Source organism: Bemisia tabaci, chromosome 1, assembly GCF_918797505.1.
Source record: "Bemisia tabaci chromosome 1, PGI_BMITA_v3".
Lineage (NCBI taxonomy): Eukaryota > Metazoa > Arthropoda > Insecta > Hemiptera > Aleyrodidae > Bemisia > Bemisia tabaci.
In genome coordinates this window covers 91,814,891-91,835,389 of record NC_092793.1, presented here as the reverse complement: position 1 = coordinate 91,835,389, position 20,499 = coordinate 91,814,891, and the positions used below count along the sequence as shown (strand labels likewise).

The window sequence follows — 20,499 nt, the reverse complement described above, 5'->3', positions numbered from 1 at the left end:
TCTCAATGCGAAGAAAATTCTGCAAAAACTTCAAGAAATAATATCAATTTGTTCTCCTTTAAAAAAATGACGTAGAGGCGGAGATTTTCAGACACCGCAAACGAGTTATGTGATTGCCGACTTTCACCGTCGATATGTAGATTCTTAACTATGCAGGTATACATAAATAAAAATAACGAAATAAATAAATTAAGTAATTAGTAGATAAAATAAAATTAAAATTACCACGCTGTCACTGAGAAGAGACTGTCTACTAACAGATCTGGTTGGCGTTTTCCATAAATCATGATCAGCTAAGGACACAGCTCTTCTTAGCTTTCCTCCTCCAACATCATAAGTCTATGAAAAAGGAATAAGAAGTTGATTAATCAAAGAGAAAAACTGTAAAACTACTGTCTGGAGATATAATACATTTTTTCTAGAAAAAATTTGAATATGGAGCTCTTATATACCCTCGGATACAGAAAAAGCTGTCAAGATTTAAAAGTAAATATTGTTACTTTTGTGGTAATAAATACATTTCCAAGAGGAAGAGATTAAAGTAACTGATTTATGAAATTTCTCAAATAAGAACTCGCAAACTTTGCACGTTTTTTCTCGAATTAAGAGTTGGTGCGAGTTGGTGAGAGCTCTGCAACCTTTGCTTGGCAAGGCAGAAAAGACCTTAGAATTAGATGACCTTCATGATGAACACCCCCCCCCCCCCCCAAAAAAAAAAGAAAGCACTTTTACTTATGATGATAGAAAAAAAAGGAAAAATTAGAATAAAAGCTTGGTAGGTACCTATTGCTTATGATTATTGGAGTGCATACATATAATTAGAGACAATTATATTGAAGCAATGAATGTACTATTAAGTTACCTGAGTTGATATGCTTTGTGGTGGAGGTGAAGTACCTGTTGATGCGACGCTTCTTCCTATGTTTACATCAACACAATTCCCAGGTTTTAGTGCTAGAACAAAAACAAAATGGAATGTCGAGGAAGTAGGATAGATTAGGGTGCGGCTTATTTTCGTCATGTTGGAAAATCGACGAGGTCCGGGTGGCAATCGATGATACCTATGAAACTAATAAGCTGTATAAAATTTGAGCCAATTTGAAGCTTTTTTAGCTGATGCTCAAAGGGATCAAAACTAAGGGGCAAAATTACATTGGTTTAGATGGGCGGAAAAACGCCTGATCTGCGCAAATGCGTTTTTTGGATCTAAAATGCGCTTGAATGAAGAAAACCTGACCAACTCTTAGAGAGGCATCTAGGGGCCCATTTGAAACGAGAAAATCACACTTTTGACCTATGGGTGAGGGTAGGGAGATCACTCGAGTGCAAGATAAAATATATATACCAATTTCGTTCCAGGCTCGAGAAATAGTACGTGAGGTAACATTGTAAAGGGCCAACTATAGTTCTCAAGGGCTAAAACAACTATTATACATTATTTCTCATCAAGTTGTGAGATAAATTTGCCTCTTCAACTTTGGAACACTTATTTTGAGTTCGATCAAAAGCGAATTCTTAGCTCCAGGCGCGGCGCCTCAAAACCGGCTACGCCGTGACCCCCCTGTCCCCACTCATGAGTCAAAAGTGTGATTTTCTCGTTTCAAATGGGCCCCTAGATGCCTCTCTAAGAGTTGGTCAGGTTTTCTTCATTCAAGCGCATTTTAGATCCAAAAAACGCATTTGCGCAGATCAGGCGTTTTTCCGCCCATTTAAACCAATGTAATTTTGCCCCTTAGTTTTGATCCCTTTGAGCATCAGCTAAAAAAGCTTCAAATTGGCTCAAATTTTATACAGCCTATTATTTTCATAGGTATCATCGATTGCCACCCGGACCTCGTCGATTTTCCGACATGACGAAAATAAGCCGCACCCTAAGGATAGATGCTTCATTTTAATTTACTAATTTACATTTGCCTGAAAACCCTTTTATTTTCAAACATAGGAGAAAAAGGAAGAATAGGTAAGAAAAAGCCTCTGCTATGAAGTTTTAAAGTTTGATGAAAATGTGTTGTCAAAACCTATTCTGTTGCATTTGACGATGGCTTCTTTGAGTAGGACCAATGTACAAATCTTCCATATACCTTATGCATACGTAGGTATGGTATTTTTGAGATTTGCGCATTCGAAGGACAGCTTGGTCTTACAAGTTGATATGTGATTAGGTTAGAAGTGGCCACATACAAGGAGAAAAATTATAAAAATATCTTACTCGATGCTCAACCGATTTAAGTGACACAGGTTGAATCTTCAAGGCTGTAGGTAAGACAAATGAACGATGTATTCCAGTGGAAATTGCCGAATTGTCATTCTACAGAGAAAATATTTCATCCCTTTAGACATACCTATATCTTTAACAGAAATGCCTCGAACTGTCATTTTGCGTTGTAAACCACCGTCAGCGCTCCCCCCCTCCCCACAGCCGTGTGATGAGTGGCGGCTGACAGAGGGCTGCCCGAGTAGCATTTTTCAATGTAAAAGTTGCACAAAGTTGAAACAATGTTGGTATTAGTTGCAACAAAGTTGCAACTTTCGGTCAACTTTTGGTCAATAAGTGCCGGTTTTCGCCGATCTGATCGGAAGACAAAGTTGCGACCTGCTGAGATAGCAAAATTGCTGCACCAAAGTTGTTTAACATCTAAAGATAGGCAACCAGCAATACTTTGAAGTTGAAACATGTTTCAACTTAATTGCAACTAGTTCCGACAATGATAGCTCCTTCGGGGGAAAGAGTAGGCAATCTGCACATCAATCTATTAGTTGCAAGAATCAAACGATTTTATTGCAAGTTGTTGCAACCTCTGCTACTTGGGTGCGTTTGCTGATATCCTTCAGAATTGGCAGAGTAACGGCTCATTCAGTGCAAGTACCATCCATTTTTACCTATTTTCCAACTTTTAGCTGCAAATTATCATTTTTAGTAGGAAAATGCCATTCTTCCGTGTGTATGGCACTTCACGTCACGTGATTCAGCTGCACGCCAAGGCTTCAGCTTTGAATTTCGAAGCTATTCCTCAAATCAGACAACTCTTGACCAAAACATGAACAATCACAGAAACAAAGATATAAAATTAATAATCACTACCCACCCCCTCTCTACAATGAAACATAAACGTAGTTTTTGACGAAGTGATTCCGTAAACATCTATACTTTTTCTGCGTCAAGGTACTCTTTTTCCCTCCATTCATCGGAGGGACACTGGTACACTGCTAGCACTCAAACACTAATCTCTGAATAAAAATAAAAGTAAGCAAAAAAGCAAAAATTAAAGGTTTAAGGAATGGTAAGTAAAAAGTAAAGAAATCAATACAAAAAGGAGAACAAATTAATTGGAAAAATATAAACGCTTAATCTATATAAATGAAATCGTTGGGGGTTTCACTGTAACGCTTATTTTTGGAGTTCTACCGGACCGATTTCGACGGTGCTTGATTCTGGTGAAAGCCTTTGACGTCCCGATATCCGCAAAATTTTCAGTCTTCCAAATTTTTCAGCCTCCTTCGCCTGAGACGTTTTTAAAGCCAAATTCACCTCCTTCCGACCTTAAGTATCCGATATTTGCTGTAGGTATATTCCCGTTGTAACGCCTAATTTGAGCCATCTACCGGGGCAATTGTTACGATTTTTGGGTCAATTGAAAGCTTCTAGCTTCTAGATGCTCAGGAAACTACGAGAATTTCCAATTTTTCAGCCACACCTGTGTAAACCGCTGAGAAATGTAAATAGATCCCTCTCCATATTACTACTACACAGACTTGACCCAAGGCCCAAGGTCAAAGCGGGACTCAGTCTCAGCACTGCTCTGTCTGAGGAAGGAAGCCGCCGCAGCTATACGCGGTTCCATAAAACTGTCGAAGCGGCGCGATGACATGGGTTTTCCCGTCCTTATGTCTAACAACCCTCGAGACTGAGACTGCCCGCAGCCTTACTGTCTCATATGCCGAACAAAATCTGACCCTCAAAATTTAAAGACAGTAAAAATGCGATTTTTTTTATCAATCTGAAATTGTTTTTACAGTATACGTTTTTCGATTCGCGGTGAAATTTAAGCAGAATGGTGGTCAAACTAATGAAAATGCATGATTCTACGGTACACTAAGATCGATACCGCAACTGCTAGCTGCATTTACAACTTCCTGAACGCTATTTCCGTCACTTATCAACATTTCACGGAGAAATTTAGTTCATTGTAATATACTTTTTAGCAGAGTGTAAATTTACTGAAAAAGTTGAAATCGAACCCGATGATAGAAATTTCATCAATTTTTTTGGAGCTCCAGTAGGCCGAGCAGGAAGGGAGAAAAGGGGTGTACCATGCATTCGAACAGTCTGAGCAAGTGGCTCAATAAATTTGACGGGTGCAGAGTTTAAATTTTACATTATTATTCGAGAAATTTGAGGTGATGGAAACTGTCTTTTTCGTGCGATTTCTTTTTGCGTGTATGCTTCGGAAGATCATCATACAGGGTTATCCAAAAGTCACTGACCACCCCTGTAACTTTTTTCCAAATTGAGATAGAAGTTTGAAACTTTCGCAATGTTCCTCGGTCTTAAGTAGCGACTTTTTGGTCCGCCCAAAATTTTAGGGGGCGACCCCCTCCTCAGGGGGGCGGGGGCTAACCTTTTTTTTTCAAATACCAACCCCCCCCCCATTGTGATACCTCATTCGAAAGATAATAAAAAAAGAAAATTTTTGGCGCAAACCGCAGGTCAAAATGTTGATTCTTGAGAAAATGGCGGCCGGTCAAAGTTCAAAATGGCGGAAATTTGGCATCTCCGTTTTTTATCGGCGGATTGGTGTAAAACCCAGAATCCTAGGGCTTTTTGGGTCGAAAAAAACGGTTCTGGCATCGGTCCTCCAAAAAAGTCAGTCCTTTTCAAAGTGGCGGCGGTCAAAATGGCGGCCTAGAGCGGGAAGTGGATATTTAGGCTGCTTATCGTTGGATTTGCATGAAACTTGGTATCTGGGGTATTTTGGCAAGAGAAAAACGAATCTTTCATTGGATATCTGAAATTCTGACGAATTTCAAAATGGCGGCGGAAAAGTGGCGAGAAATCAGTTTTACGGCTGTTTACCAATGGATTTGCATGAAATGCTATATTGATTATTTAGTATTTCAAGAATTAATGAAAGATTCCTTTTTATCCAGCCAAAAACCACCAGGATATCGAATTTCATGCAAATCCATCGGTAAACAGCCGTAAAACTGATTTCTCGCCACTTTTCCGCCACCATTTTAAAATTAGTCAGAATTTCAGATATCCAATGAAAGATTCGTTCTTTTCGTGCCGAAATACCCCCGGGTACCAAGTTTCATGCAAATCCAACGATAAGCAGCCTAAATATCCACTTTCCGCTCTAGGCCGCCATTTTGAAAAGGACTGACTTTTCCGGAGAACCGATGCCAGAATCGTTTTTTTCGACCCAAAAAACTATGGGATTCTGAGTTTTACACCAATCCGCCGATAAAAAACGGAGATGCCAAATTTCCACCATTTTGAACTTTGACCGGCCGCCATTTTCTCAAGAATCAACATTTTGACCTGCGGTTTGCGCCAAAAATTTTCTTTTTCTATTATCTTTCGAATGAGATATCACAAAGGGGGGGTTGGTATTTGAAAAAAAAAAAGTTAGCCCCCGCCCCCCTGAGGGGGGGCCGCCCCCTAAAATTTTGGGTGGACCAAAAAGTCGCTACTTAAGACCGAGGAACATTGCGAAAGTTTCAAACTTCTATCTCAATTTGGAAAAAAGTTACAGGGGTAGTCAGTGACTTTTGGATAACCCTGTATAGAGGTAAGATCGCGAGTAGTGCAAGCGTTACGTAATTATTAAAGAAAGGAAAAATGAAAAAGGTAAAATTAATTTACCTACGGGAAATGCCTCTCGAAATCATATATTCAGAAAAGATTTCTCATTGGTTTACATTAATTTATCATCTTTTTGCACTTACGACACGAAATACGGCTCGCTCACTCGCTAAGCGAGCCACAGCGGTTAGTTTCTTATTAGAAAGCGCTCTGGCCCGTTTCGCTCCCCTCGCGTCTAGCCGGGAGCTCCGCTCCCAGGACCCCCGGTGAATGGCGAGTATTCCGTGCCTTAAGAGCAAAAAGTGATAAAATAATGTACCTAATCCAACATGCACTTTTTTCTGAATACAGGAATTTCTCCCTAAATCAGTTTAACTGTGTCCAGTTCCTATTAATCTCCCTTGTACATTTTCAAAACAAAAAAGGAATTACGCGAAATTGCTAGGAGGAATTTTGAATAGTTTTCTTATGGGGGGATTTTTTCTGGGGGGGGGGGGGGGGAGAGATTAACCGTGAGTTAAAAAAGGCGAAGTCATACCAGAGTATGACCATGTTACCCCCGCGCACTCAGTAGCAGTACCTCACTGGCGTCCTCCAAGACTCTAGCCAACACCACGCCAAAGCGGGATACTTAAACAATCATACGTCAGTTCGGCCCTAGAAGACATTTTTAAGACCTAAGAAAAGAAAAAATTTCGAATGTCGTAAAAGAGAATAGCATCTCATGCATTCGATCATCCTATCTATTCAAAGTTTGTGGTTCTCATCTTTTTAAAATGTATCATTCTCATTACGAAAACTAAAAATGTATACAGCGCTCTACCGCAAGGTACAGTCCGTCATGAGGAGAGCGTTCATAAATTACGTCACGTACTTTCTCGGCACTTTAGACCCCCTCCCCTCCTGATAACCGGACCCTTCCTTAATAATTACCTAACGCTTGACGTACTCACGTACAGCTCCCCCTTACCCAAGTAGCAGAGGTTGCAACAACTTGCAACAAATAGATTGATGTGCAGATTGCCTACTCTCTCCCCCGATGGAGCTATCATTGTCGGAACTAGTTGCAATTAAGTTGAAACATGTTTACACTTTAAAGTATTGCTGGTTGCCTATCTTTAGATTTTAAACAGCTTTGGTACAGCAATTTTGCAATCTCAGCAGGTCGCAACTTTGTCATCCGATCAGATCGCCGAAAATCGGCACTTATCGACCAAAAGTTGACCGAAAGTTGCAACTTTGTTGCAACTAATACCAACATTGTTTCAACTTTTTGCAACTTTTAAATTGAAAAATGCTACTTGGGTAAGATTCCAAAACATGTGGGAAACGGTTGAATATAGATCTGTATACAATTTGAAATGTTTTTAATTATAGAGTGACAAATAGATTCGAAGATTAGGGGATGATAAATGCAAGGACTTTCTTAAGATAGGAAACTATTTTGACTAAACTCTAACGCAGTAACAATGCGGGCATTAACATAGGATGCCTATTCCAGTGAATTTTAAAACACTGCCTTCAAGTAAGGTCCTTTCCGGCTTTTTACAAAACATTTGCACTTAACCTCAATGAAGATGCAAAAGCATTAACTCGACTTGTATCTAAATTACGACTTGTCCGTCGATAATAACTAGGTAAAGCGTTAAAGCGCAGCTGGGTTTGGGCATGGGCCTGGAGACCAGGCACCGCCAACAGATCTTAATTCGTCACCCTTTTCTCCCTTCCTGCTCGGCCTACTGATGGAGCTCCAAAAAAGTTGATGAAATTCTTAGATCGGGTTCGATTTCAACTTTATTAGAAAATGTACACTCGCCTAAGAAAACAGGTTACAATAGACTAAATTCCTTTCTGATATGTTGATGTCTGAGAGAAGTACCATTCAGCAAGTTGTGAATGCAGCAGTAGTGTTACGGATCTTATTGTACCTTTGAATCATGTATTTTCATTAGTTTGACTATCATTCTGCTCAAAATTTTGATGAAGAATTCAAAAAAATTTCACTCGTTGAATTTACGAATCAATTTCATGAGTGCAAATATGTAAGTCAATATGCTATAGTCATTTTGGGTGTATTTATTTTTCATGAAACAATAATAAGTAATGTCAATCCCGAATAACCATCAATTTTCCGTTTAAAATCGAAAAAATCAAAATATGTCGACTCCCTGACGTGAAAATTAGATTCTACGTGAAAAATTACTTATGTATCGATATGCTGAACAGAAACCATATGTGGACAGTCAGAAGTCCGCGGCAACGTCAATTCAACAGAAAAACGGCAAAAATTAGATCTGATTTTAGCTGCTTTGTCCGCCTCTCCTCATCACGTAGAAACCGTTCCTATATTCATCTCGAAATTTTTCTCAAAGCTTTCGGTTATTATCAGCTTCCCTTTAAACCCCGGTTTGATGGCCGAATCAGCTGCCCAAAAAGCAAGCCATTTTTGAAAGGTTCTATGAGAAATTCGTGATATCATCGGCTCTCAGGAAATGACCCCATAGCTGAAATTGGTGGTATAAATGTTTGAGTGCTTGAAATAATCGTATTCAAGAAACTTAGGTATTAAATTATGGAGTCAATTTCTTTACAATAATATAACTGGATTTACTACTGGTGATTTAGATAGCATAGCCCCAGAATACCTTTAAAGCGCCTTTATTTTCCAGAATCTCAGTGGATTGTTTTTTTTTTTTTTTTTTTTTTTTTTTTTGGCTTAAACGACTCCAGAGACACTGTAGTTAAAAAATGTAAAGAATTTTCGATTTTGACTTATGAAAAATGTTTAACTCGTTCAGGCACACCGTGTATTGTATGGAGTACTGCTGCTATTCGACCCTTGTCTTCAGGTCCAAATTCTTACAAGGAAGCCCCTTCACCGAAAAAAATGAAAGTGCTACATTTACATTGTTAAAGTTTGTTAAAAATACGTCCGGTCTAGTTGTTGCCGCAACGACTGTAGTTGTTGAGGTAACTTGCTGTAATAGTGGCATTAACGATCTCAGAGGGTGTTAATTTTACATCCCACAAAAGATAATGGCCTAACAACCATAGATGCTAGTCGAACATATTCCTGGAACGTTGACTACTCGATCTCTAAGATTGTTGCGTTCACACCTTTTAGGACGTAAATTTTACGTCCTGAGATGCTAGTTTCACTATTCTTGGAACATTGACAGCGCGATCTGTAGGAATATTGCGTCCCCGTCTTTCAGGAAGTAAATTTTACGTCCTGGGATGCTGCTACGGCTAAGAATTTCCCATTGAAAGACACACGAAATCCCTTGTGCTCCTGTGGGACCTAAAAGAAAATGCCGTGATTTAATTTATAATATTAATTTATTTTAAAATATTTTATCTTATAATTTAATTGGATGTATTTTATTTCATTAATTTAATTTATTATATTTTATTCCATTAATTTATTTTATTTTATAAACTGATTTAATTGTATTTTATTTTATTAATTTTTAAATATATTTCATTAGAATACATTTTATTTCATTAATTAATTTAAATATATATTATTTTATTAATTTATCTTAATATATATTATTTTATTAATTTATCTTAATATATATTATTTTATTAATTTATTTTAATATATATTATTTTATTGATTTAGTTTAATATATATAATATATTTTAATATATATTATTTTATCAATATATTTTAAAATATATTATTTCATTAATTTATTTTAATACATATTATTTTGTTTATTTATTTTAATACATATTGTTTTATTAATTGATTTATATATATATTATTCTATTAATGCATTTGAATATAGTTTATTTTCTTACTTTTTTTAAATATATTTTATTTTATTAATTAATTTTAAAAGATTTTATTTTATTTATTTATTGTAACATATTTCATTTTATTTATTTATTATAATATATATTATTTCATTAGGTTATTTTTATTTATTTTATTTTATTCAATTTTTTGTTTATTTTTTTTCTTTTTTCATAATATATGAATAAATAAAAAAAATTATTTACTTGTCTTTGAAACGACATAACGTAAAAATTTCCATGCTTTCAATTATAGAATCCACGCTCGGGCCGTTTATGAATGCTAAATTACCCAGCACCTTTACGCGAGACATTGAAGTTCCACGGCAGCGGCAGTCGGGAAATTACCGGAGTTAAGCAACGGTGGGCGTAGTTAGTACTTCGATGGGAGACCGATTGGGAACGACCTCAACGCGGAGAACTCCCAGCGACAGAGGAGTCTCGTCATTAGTTGCCTGAGGGATGGGTACGTCTAACAAGGCAACATTAACTATCGCACATAATCAGTAACCTTTTTTTCCAGCCCGAAATTTCCTTTGTAAAAAATGCCCATGGGAAAATTTTACATCTTTCGGGACGTAAATTTTACGTCCTGGGATGTTACTTTAACTACTCTTGGAACGTTGACTGCACAATCTGAGATTGTTGCGTTCACATCTTGTAGGACGTAAATTTTACGTCCTGAATTGTTGAAGATACATATAACAGGTGCGTAGTTTTAACATTAACCGAAGCTGTAAAAGTAACGCATGCCGTCCTGGCACATTTTTGTAACAACCTCGGGTCGTAAAATCAGCGGCGTTTGTTGTTAGCGTAACACTTCTTTTTTTTCGGTGTTGCAAGAGGCGAATTTTATGTATTTTCTCCCAATTTTTTCTCTATTAAATAATTGAATTCCTTGTCAAATTCTGAGGTTAATTATATTTAATTGTAATTTTCATATTTCTTTTTTCCCCTTCATTTTATTTTTTGTATATGGAGAAGTTTTGTTGACTTCTTCGGATTTCGAATACCTACTGTAACTTCTCCTCTATTCGGCCGATTTTTATGAGTGAGACCTCTTTTAATTCGTGTTTTAACGGAGAGTAAGGAAAAATTGCTAAATACACGCGAAACAATTTGTTTCGAAAATTGGACGAATCCTAGCGTGACGGTGAAATGGTTCATGAAGCGTAATAAATAGGGTCGGGTTCCCGGCGCGCGGCGGCCGCCTTTTTCTCGCAGGCCATTGTTCAGTCTCGAGACGCCGACACAGGGGTCAGGCGCGCGGGGAAGAGAAGGGTAGGTAGATTTTTATAAGTGCAAGTAGCTTCCTGTATGAACCACGTTTAGCAAATGGTCTTATGAGTCTCGAGGCTCATCACAGATTGCACTTGCGGCTGCCCTGGTTGGCCCTGGCTATCAGAGCAGTGGTACCAAATTTTGAGAGGCATAACAGGGGTGTAGAGATCTGCCAAAGCAACGTTTTAAACAAAACGGAGGAGTAAAATTCTCATTCGAGGTGTGCTGAACTGCTCAGCCATCCTCGAATCAGTTCGTTTGCTTCTGTTTGTAGATGCATATTTTAAATTAGCGCGGAGCATTCTTAGGTTTTTTTTTTTTTTTTTAAAAAAAAACCAAGTGTCGTAGACTCTTGGTATTCATTGCAAACAAACTAGAAAGCCCCAGAATGACATTTAAATCATAATTATTGACGAATTAGTAAACTTTTTGGATTTAGATTAGTAAACGCTTTGGAAAACCGAAGACGTTCGCGCCAGTCACTTTCCGGTGAGGAACTAAGGGACTCGATTATTGTATCGAGTTGGGGGTCGAAACGATTGCAAAGGCGGTATACTACGTATACGCGCCAAAAATTTCGGAAACATTGTCTAATTTCGCAAATTTCACCACAACTAGCTCTGCCAAAATTGAGTTGATTTTCAAACGTGAAAGTTTCGAATTTTACGGACGCCGCCAAAAGGCTCAATAGGTAAGTCCGAATATGGAACTCTCGAAATTTGCATAGTTCTCGGAAACAATGAATTTTTTAAAAGTTATCGAGGACGGAAAATTAAACTTTTATCAATGGTGCCAAAATTATCGAAAAGGGTGCATTTTTACCAATGTTACCGAATTCTCGAAAAGTCTGGATTTTTACATTAACGCGCGCGGCAAATCTCGGAAACTCTTGATTTTACTAACGTTTCTAAAGTGCTAAAAAATGTGAATTTTTGACGGCGTGCCAAGTTTTTCGAAATTTTCCAACGTTAGTAGAATTCTTGAAAGTACACGTTTTTATTACGAATCTTACCTAAGCTGGCAAGGAACTTCTTTCGACTCTGTACCAACAATTTGCAATATTCTCCCAGTCCCTGAAATTGAAAGAGAGGCAACCAGCAACACTTTGAAGTTGTATCATATTACAAGTTAATTGAAACTAGTCCAAACAATGATAGCTCCTTCGGGGGAAATCCGCACGTCAATCTATTAGTTGCACGAATCAAATGATTTTGTTGCAAGTTGTTGCAACCTCTGCTACTTGAGTTATTTGGTAGGAGGAGGGGAGTATTAGCATTTCCCAGCGGTTTTCGTAGATGTGGCTGACAAATTCGAAAGTTTCGTATGTGTGCGAGCATCTTGAAGGTAAAAGCTTTCAGTCGACACAAAAATCGTGAAAATCGCCCTGGTAGATCGCTCAAATTAGGTGTTACAACGGGAACTCGCGTCAACCCTCGGGGACTTAAGGTCGGAGGGGGGGGGGGCGGATTTGGATTTCAGAGCGTCTTAGGTGAAAGAGGCTGAAAAAGGAGGTTTGATAGTTTTGCAGACATCTGGACGTCAAGAGCTTTTACCAGAATCAAGCATCGTCGAAATCGGTCCGGTAGAATTTCAGAAATAAGCGTTACAAAGAAACCCCAACGATGTCATTTATATAGACTAGCCGTGTTTAGCTCGCTATGCGAGTTTTCACGCCTAGCCGGGGAATGCCCCTGAACCCCTGGTTCTTCGCTTCGCGATGGAGTTGCGGCTCGCGGCCGCTCCCACCCCTTCTTTTTCACCAAGTTTCACAAAAATTGATGGTCCAGGAGCCGAGACCGCATTATACCGCGCGGTCGCCACCTTGGATTTTAAAATTTTGAAAATCTGACCAAAAATTCGAGTTCCCCACTAAAAAATACCCGGAATTCCCAGTTTCACAAAAATCAATGGAACAGGCGAGCCGACTTCGCATTTACGCCGAGGCCGCCATCTTAGATTTTGGAATTTTGATAATCTGACCAAAAATTCGAGTTTCCTGTTGAAAAATACCCTCGGACACCGAATTTCACGAAAATCGTTCGAACAGGAGCCGACTTAGCATTTTAAGCCACGGCCACCATCTTGGAATTTGAAATTTTAAAAATCTGACCGAAAATTCGAGTTTCCCGTCAAAAAGTTGCCCCCGCCACCAATTTTCACATGAATCCGTCGAAAAATACCCCCTAAAACCTGGAATCTCGTCCATAATGCTGCCGATATTAGGATTGATCCTGTTCGGCACGGTACGCGTAAACAACCTCGCATATCCAATGCATTACTATGCGAAGAAACAACTTTTCGCTCTTGCGGACGTCTTGGGCAACGTATTGGGATCGAAATAATTTTGATCAACCCCTCACGACAATTGCTAAGCGTGTACCAAGTTTAAAGGAAATCGCTTCAGCCAATTTGTCTCTAGGAGGGGGGTATGACGGTAATATTTTCCGTCACTTAAGTTTCGAATAAGTAATCACATAGGAAATTTTGTTTGATTTTAAACCGTGCCCAGATTTAATCATACGTAAACAATTTCGATGACTACAGCTGTAGCAGGTGATTGCGACAGTAGCGCATTCTGTAGGAACGGCAAAGTACCGCAGTTCACCGGTCGGCCGCGCGCCACTCGAGCGCTCTCGCGGAGCGATCTGGAACCTCTTGTACCCGACTACCCAGCTGTTTAGCGTGTGCACGATGGCTCAGTCGTTCAGACTTCTGAGAAAAAAGTCGGTTATTTATTATTTTAGCTTAATTAATTAATTGTTTTCACCAAATTTAAAGAAAATCGTAAAGCTAATTTAGGCAAGTAGTTTGATGTAAGGAAAAGATTATTTAATTGTATATTCCACTTATTGGAGTCGAATGAAGTTGGTCGACGCGCACGGAAGCTAGATAAAACGGATTTGATGGGGTCCCGACCGGTACATCACCGCGGTGATCCGACCGAGATGAGTTAAACGTTCAATCGGATCCTTTCTATTGCAGAGCTGTGCACGTGATGAGTAGCACGCTCGCAATAGAAAGTACAAACTCTCTTGTAATTATTTACCTGCGTGACGCATCCATTTTTGGGTAGCTCCTATGATAAATAATTACATGAATCTTATACCTATTAATAATCTCGAATTGAAATTTTTCTTTAACGACTTTTACATATGGAAACAGACATACTATTTTATTTAAGTATTTTGGACAAAATAATTCTCTCGTAATCGATCAAATCCAAGTGTGTGCACGTGTTGAGTAGCACCTGGGATTTTGGTTGTTATTGGAATTTATTTTGAAAATAGTTATTTTGAATCCTAAATCTACCATTCAAGATTGAGTGCACGTGGTGAGTCGCACCGGTTGTTTGGGAGATTTAAGGTCAAATAAATAATCGAAGAGAATTTTATTCGAAAGTTCGAAATTATTTATGTCCCTTTTACCGTTCCTTTCAAAGTATTTTTTTAAAGTCAATCCGATCAACTCATTCGTCTTCAATCATCCAAATTTTGATCTCGCATTTAGTTTATTTTTTTGTTTTGAGAATTTTTAAGTTTGTAATTGTGTTCAAGAAATGGTTTTCTTTTCTCGTCAATAAAAATTGACTCTATTATGTTCAAATTTGCTCTCATTATTTCTTCCTGCCAATCCTGTCCTCACCTCAGGAAAATTACATTTTTGATTACGCACTTCGAGTGTGTTGGCGCCCGAACCCAGGCGTCCCGACGAGCATCTGGCACCCTAAATTTGTGGCTTGATCTGCTGAAGCTCGATCCTTTCCGGAAGGCTTGCTTTCTGACGATCAGGATCGTACGAGTTCTCGCTTTTCCTCGCCACAGGGGGGAGGGGGGCAGAGTGAGCCGGTACGGCAGCTTTTATAGACTAATGAATGTATTATGAATGGGTAAACCAAGTAAGGTCATTCGATCAGTTTAGTGGGGCTACCTTACACGGAGGCTCGCAAAGAGAGCTCCAAAGTCACCCGCTTCGTAGGTGACCGCTGGTAAAGGATATTCTTGCAAACTTTCAAGGGAAATGTTAGTTAGTTCTCTGAAAGAAAATAATAAATAAATAGATAAAAGTCAAGGGATATTAAAGTAGTTATCCCTGCCAAAAATGGGTTTAATACTGGTTATTCAGAATGCAGTTAAAAACGAGTTAAAAAGGATAAACATAGAAGATCACAATTTACAAAGTTATACGCCAGCTTTACATAGGCATTATGTCAGCATTACATAAGGTATTAATTGTTTTAGTTAGTAGTAGTATCACATATTGTTAGTTGAGTGCTGCTCACTTTAATGTGTTGATCAGCACTTACTTGGTGTAACGCACCTGATATTACTAGTATAATATTACTGGCAATGTCCTAGTCATGCACAAGCCTGGGGAGTGTATTGAAATACTTATACAGGGTGTTCCAAAAGTCCACGCCTCCCACCCTCTAACCTTTGAATGGTTCAAGATAGAAAAATGAAACTTCGGGAATGTTCCTACCTCAAATGGGACCATATTTTTTTATGGGGGGGTCAAAATTTTGGTCCCCCCTCAGAGGAGGGGGGCGGGGGGCCCCCAACTTTTTTTCTTCAATCAGCAACCCCTATCTTGTGATACCTCATTCGAAAGAGCACAGAAAACTAAGAATTTTGGCGCAAACTGCAGATCAGTATTTCAATTTTTGACCGAGTTATGATAGGTCAAAGGTCAAATTGGACCTATTTTCAAAAAATCGTAACTCCGGTTCAAATTATCGTAAAGAAAAAAATAAAACAGAAAAATTTACCAAATTATGTTCGCTTTTAAGTGAAAATTGCAGAAATCACTTCGAACTAATTATAAGGGGGGGGGGGGGGCTCGGACCCCCAAATACGTCAAATCAAAGGTCATTCAATTTTCCCGCGAAATAAGCCAATTTCCCCTAAATTTGCCTCCACATTATCTCAATAACGTCAAAATCAGTTCAACATTACGTTGGCAAGTCCCCAAATCTGGGGAAAAGTTCAAAAAAACGAAATTTAAACGGTCAAATTTAATCACCTTAAATTTCGTTTTTTTGAACTTTTCCCCAGATTTGGGGACTTGCCAACGTAAAGTTGAACTGATTTTTAAGTTTTGAGATAATTTGGAGGCAAATTTAGGGGAAATTGGCTCATTTCGCGGGAAAATTGAATGACCTTTGATTTGACGTATTTGGGGGTCCGAGCCCCCCCCCCCCCTTATAATTAGTTCGAAGTGATTTCTGCAATTTTCACTTAAAAGCGAACATAATTTGGTAAATTTTTCCGCTTAATTTTTTTCTTTACGATAATTTGAACCGGAGTTACGATTTTTTGAAAATAGGTCCAATTTGACCTTTGACCTATCATAACTCGGTCAAAAATTGAGTTACTGATCTGCAGTTTGCGCCAAAATTCTTAGTTTTTTATACTCTTTCGAATGAGGTATCACAAGATAGGGGTTGCTGATTGAAGAAAAAAAGTTGGGGGCCCCCCGCCCCCCCTCTGAGGGGGGACCAATATTTTGACCCCCCCCCCCCATAAAAAATATGGTCCCATTTGAGGTAGGAACATTCCCGAAGTTTCATATTTCTATCTTGAACCATTCAAAGGTTAGAGGGTGGGGGGCCTGGACTTTTGGAACACCCTGTATGCTTGCGTTATGCTCAATTATAGAGCAGCTCTGACTAAAGCTGTCGAAGCAATACCTGGACCAAACGCACAAAAGCCAATCCAAGAGGAGACCTGGCCTTACCTTTGCCACACTGCTGAACATTATCCTTGACTACGATTGATTCTGGACAAGAATCATGTATTACATCTGTACTGCTGGTAGGATTAACCACGAAAGAGCTGGAAATATTTAACTTTTGTAATGACTGTGTTATCGTGCTTTCTTTTTCAGAGGCTTCTACTTTGGCTGCATTCTTCATTTGGAGGCTGGATGTTGTTTTGCAGCACACAGAGCAAATTCTAGATCCGGGTTTATTTATAAATGTGCAATGTTGACATTCCCAATCAACAGCTGGGACGAATGGGATGTTCTCCTTTTCTTGCTCCTCTAAATTATCTTCACAAGAACTTGAGTCTTTCACTGATTCAACTGATGACCTAGAATCAATTTTTGATTCCTTGGATTTAATTTTTGATAAAATCAGTTTGGTTTGGGGCAATTTGAGCGAATTATTATCATCCGAGTCACTGAGGTCCCGCTGATTATTTTTCCTTGATCGTACGGGAGACACATTTCTCGAAGCTGTCTTTTTGAACCTCCTACTGCGATGTAGAAATTCGTTTCTATACCGTCGCGTAGAGTGCTTTGAGAGAGCAGGAGAAGTTTCTCGGCTTTGTGCACCATGTGATTTTTTCCTATGCCGAGAGCCACACCTTGATGCTGTTTCTCCTTCTGAGTCACTTGATGCACAGTTTTGTTTAGAGAGTGTTGGGGATGTGCTGGATAAAAATTTATGATCATTAGCTTTTGATGATTCATCCTCATAACTATCCTGACTCAAGTCCTTTTTACTCCGATTTGAGCTTCTGAACGGAGTGGGAGGAAAAGGCATGCCTGGGTGGCGGCAAAATGAGTCATCAAATAGAGAGTTTTGTTGGCGGCATGCTGAGGGAAGCATCTGAGAGCCATGCCATGTTCCAGTTGAGGTACGTGCCCACGGAGCCAGAGATGGTGAGTCAAAATGGTCTATATTGCCGCTCCAATCCCAATTTCCATGTTGGTAGCAACTTGGACAATTAAGATGAGCCATTGACTGACCCTTCAGAGAAGAAAAAAAAAATTTAATGATTAAAAAGTATCGAGTCTATTAAGTTGAAATATTATTGAACCAGGAATTTTTCAAAGTGAAAATGATATTACTTTAGTTTACCTCCTGGGAAAATACTCTTCCACCAAAAGTAGTCTTGTAGATTGGTATAACTGTGCAGTAAGCGTAAGGTGACCTGACACCGGAGGTAAAGGAACATCGCGATATGGAGTAAATTTGGCAAAACAAGGAGCCATCACATACAGGGACACTTATTTCACCAGTTTCCTCCCGGAATCTTTCAAAAATCAATTTTATAAACCTTAAATAAAATAAAGCTGAGGATATACGATTGCGAGATATTACATTCAATTAGTCAAATTAATAAGAATGATGAAATCAGAGATGATTCCAGTTGTAGGTAATCGGCTCGACCGAAAAAATAGAGAAAATACCAGGAGAGCACAACCTATAAGGACATCTTTGCACAAAACAGTAGTGCTACAGACGGCCCGCATAGTTCGAAAAGTTATGAATTGAAATGATGACCCTAAAGATAAAGTTAACCTCCGGTGATCGGCTGGAAAAGCAACCGGCTCTTTAAGAACGTACGTTGAGGTGACTGAAAAATAATAAAAATAATGACAATTCTTTCTGCGTTCGAATACGTTCAGCTTTAATTTAGAGTTGTTTTTTTCTTTTCTTTTTTCTTTACAAAAGAGACCATTTAGAAATAAACGAGTATTTTAGCAAAATTTGTTCGATAATTTAATATTTGTTTACTTCTACTACAGCTACATCTTCAAAGAATAGGTGTAAAGAACTGAAGCGTCTTCCAAAATAATCGTACAACATGAATGAAATAGTTGTTTGGATAAGTTCAACCTTGGAGGATGGTTAGAAGGACTAAGTATTTAAGTGCTTTCCAAACAGAATCTTAAAAATGATGACTTCTGCCACAAAATTTTAAAGAAATTAGAATCCGTAGGTTTACAAAGAGGTAAGTTACACTTGACTCTTAGACCCTTTGATAACTACCAGTATTCGAGATTTTATACAGAACAACAATATGTAATGAATAATATTTGGGATTTTAATTAATTGAAAGCATAAATTACCTGCAAAAGTGGAGGGAAAAAAGGATTATTCAGGGCGGTTAGACTACCAGAGCGATGATTCAAATTGGATTTCCGAACTGAGTGCCCTTTATTGCAGCTTGCAGGCTGGAAAATATGAAACAATTGAGACATGATCAAGGATAGAAAAGACAAAATTACTATTTTTTTTTAAAACGAAAATTGGAAGCCAAGAACCCTTGAAAGCAAACATTCCAGAGAACCAATTAATTATTAAATACTGGTGGCCCTTGCGTGCTAAGCACGCAGCAATCCACGGTTTGTCCCGGGATTAACGACGAATATTGAAGGAGTCGATTCTTTGGGTGCAAAAAAGACGATTTTGCAGTATAACTTTTTTTTCCAAAAACGCTTTCCCTGGAGGCCACCCCACCCCCTTTGCACCCACCCGCACTCCATTCAGTCCCTATTATCTCGAAAATGATGAGTCATATCGAAAATCCGCTGGACACATATACGTGATATTTTTCGACGCTAAATCTAGTGGTGTCGTCAAAAATCAATTTTTGTCGCTAGAAACTTGAATTTTGGCCACTTTTAGGTTCGATACGTCTCCTATCCCCCCCTTCTAAATGAATTTTCCCTTTTTTGGAGTTCAAAAATGAAAAGAGCTCTAAAAATTACCCCCATTCACCGATTTTCATTGATATTCGTTTTTAGACATTGTCTCAGTGTTAGAAAGACGATTTTTTCTTCTCCAACTTTGGTAGGCCGTGGCCCCCAGGGAAAGCGTTTTTGGAAAAAAAGATAAACCGCAAAAACGTCTTTTTTTGACCCAAAGCATCTACTCTTTCAATCTTCGTACTTAATCCTGGAACACCCTGTATACAGACTACGCTCCTTCCTCCTATCCCTGTTCCCTTCAGAACTGATCTAAAGTGCCAAGTAGCAGTGATAGCGATAAGTAGCAATTTTATCGGTTGGTTATTGCCATTATATCGGTGGCAATATATCGAGATATTACCGCATTAAAAATTGCGATCTATGACGATTAAGTTGCTACACATCGCAATTTTTGGTTCGATAAAATCGAGATTAAATCGCCATTTATCGCGATATTTTCGGATTATAAATGACAATTTCATCCGACCCGATAAAATCGCTATTTATCGCGATCACTGATACCTGGGATGAGGGGAGGTCTGATTTTGATAGATTTCAACATTTTGCTAGGAACCCCCCCCCCCCCTCTCCCCCGAGGGACGAACGGGAAGGTACGAAGTACAGGACTTCAAAGGTGGGGGACGGAGCCCCCTTTCAAAAAAATTCAAGTTCGTTAAATTGACGTGGAGACTCGGAAAAAAATGAGAATTCAAGGGTAATCGACCCCAAGGAATCCTTTGAGGGTCCCGTTGTCCTCAGAGACTTTTTTGATGGGGCACAGGGGGTCTCTGAACTTTTAATTTTAACCGGTGTGGAGGTTACCCCTGTGCCCCACCAGAAATGTCTCTGAGGACAACGGGACCCTCAAATTTGGATTCCTTGGGGTCGATTACCCTTAAGTACACATTTTTCCGAGTCTCCACGTCAATTTAACGAGCTTGAATTTTTTTGAAAGGGGGCTCCGTCCCCCACCTTTAGGGGTCGGTATTTTGGATACGGATGGGCCGATTTTGGATTTCTTGGTATCGATTTAAGTTAAAAATTTCCGTACGTTCTGATTCCGATGAAATAATTTAAAAATTTTGACATACGAGGGGCGTTCAATAAGTAAGTATCCCCCCTCTCTAAAATCA

At 38.8% G+C, this 20,499-nt stretch overlaps 1 protein-coding gene across 10 annotated transcripts in view; it reads right to left on the bottom strand.

Moving 5' to 3' along the window:
- LUBEL (Linear Ubiquitin E3 ligase) overlaps positions 1-20,499 on the bottom strand; it is a 197,029-nt gene that overhangs the window by 111,620 nt on the left and 64,910 nt on the right. For all 10 annotated transcript variants that reach the window (XR_011900886.1, XM_072306495.1, XM_072306497.1 and 7 more), the window contains 4 exons: positions 18,746-18,850; positions 16,622-17,639; positions 863-954; positions 226-339 (listed from right to left, as the gene is read on the bottom strand). Coding sequence is in view for 9 of the 10 variants with exons in the window: in XM_072306495.1 (XP_072162596.1) it covers positions 226-339; positions 863-954; positions 16,622-17,639; positions 18,746-18,850 (1,329 nt within the window). In the remaining variant the exon portion in view is untranslated. The remainder of the gene's footprint in view (positions 1-225; positions 340-862; positions 955-16,621; positions 17,640-18,745; positions 18,851-20,499) is intronic.